This window comes from Pygoscelis adeliae, unplaced genomic scaffold, assembly GCF_000699105.1.
Source record: "Pygoscelis adeliae isolate BGI_AS28 unplaced genomic scaffold, ASM69910v1 Scaffold111, whole genome shotgun sequence".
In the NCBI taxonomy this organism is placed as follows: domain Eukaryota; kingdom Metazoa; phylum Chordata; class Aves; order Sphenisciformes; family Spheniscidae; genus Pygoscelis; species Pygoscelis adeliae.
The window spans coordinates 529,793-531,193 of record NW_008824542.1 but is presented as its reverse complement, the minus strand read 5'-3'; the positions used below and the strand labels follow the sequence as shown (position 1 = coordinate 531,193).

Sequence of the window (1,401 nt, the reverse complement as noted above, 5' to 3'; positions counted from 1 at the left end):
GGCATGAGCAGCATGCAGCAGAAAGCGGCGGAGCTGGAGCACATGGCCGAGGTCCTGCTCACCGGCGAGCAGCTCCGGTAAGCGGTGCCTTCTCCCCGCTTTGCCGGGGACGCGTACCCGGGGGTCCGCAGCAGCCCCCCTGAAGGCGGGAGGGGGATCTGCGGGGCGGAGGCCGAGGGTCTGTCCCCTCGGGCTTTCCCTTGCACCGGAGCACCTGCCCTGCGTCCAGCGCGTCCCCGGGCTCCGGCCCCGCTTTCCGCAGCGAGGAGGAGGAGGAGGCGGAGGAGGAGGAGAGGAGGTGGCAGCCGACGCTGCGAGCCCGGGGAGGTAAGTCACCGCCCCGGGGGTCTTCTGTCCCGGGCATCTTTGCTCCCCTGCGTGGGATAGGAGGCGTCTGGGGGAAAGGCTGCTGGATCCCTAAAGGGATCAGGCGATGCAGAAGGAGAGCTGCATCTTTAAAGATTAAAAAAAAACCCAAACAAACCTTAAGGAACAGTGTTTCAGTACTCCAGCGAGAAATAAGCAGAGCGCAGGGAACCGCTCCTGCACAAACTCCGTGTGCGCTCCGGCTCCCGCAGCGGTGCCGGGCAGTGACCCTGCAGAGGTGCTCCTTATTCTAAGGGCTTGTTTTAATTTTGCATCAGCTGGTCCCAGCAGATGGAAGGGGATCCCTACTGTCAGCACCAGCAGTAATTAACGGCGCTGTGTGACTGGAGTTGTGTGCAGCACAGAAACCGTTAACAAAAATGCTTCAGTTAATTTTTAATTTCTGTGATGTATTTCGTGTGCCATCTGTACCCATACACTACAGAGGAGAAAAAGAGATTTTAAGGCTTTCGGTTTGCTGATGGAACACCTTGTGATTCAGGAAGAAAAATCCTATTATTATTATTGTGTGTTATATGTGTAACTAGAAAGAGATTGTAAAACTATTTCCTCAGTAGTTTTTGCTTGAATTTTCTTTGAACTTTTTGCTTAAATGCCAAACACTGCAAAATGGTAGAAATGTTGTTTGATTTGGGAGGTGCCATCATTGATGCTAGTACGGACACTGACATTGTTACTGGAGGCATTCACATGGTAAGAACCATTGACACCTTGTGATGCACACCACTGATATCCATGTTTGGGGAGTAAACACTGTTTTAGTGGTCTGGCTCCAGCACACACCCGGTGTCTGCTCCAAGCTTGAGATTCCTCTTCAAAGTAGCCTGAAGTGAAACCTAGGGTGACAGGGTGCACTGGCATGCATGTTCTGCATGGTGCACTTAGTGCCGAGTTGTTCATCCAAGTCCCTGATAAGAATCCTGCTGTTCCAAATTTATCTCACTACAAGTTGAAGATTCAAAGCTAATACAAAATTTCTATTAAGATCATGTTAAATCTTTCTATAGACCTCAT

General features: G+C 51.3%; 1 protein-coding gene across 1 annotated transcript in view; it reads left to right on the top strand.

Annotated features, from left to right (window-relative positions):
- The first annotated feature begins 3 nt into the window (after positions 1 to 3).
- Positions 4 to 1,401, top strand: part of DEPTOR (DEP domain containing MTOR-interacting protein) — a 77,213-nt gene continuing 75,815 nt past the window's right edge. The window contains exon 1 of the mRNA XM_009321669.1: positions 4 to 77. Within this exon, the coding sequence (XP_009319944.1) occupies positions 4 to 77 (74 nt within the window). The remainder of the gene's footprint in view (positions 78 to 1,401) is intronic.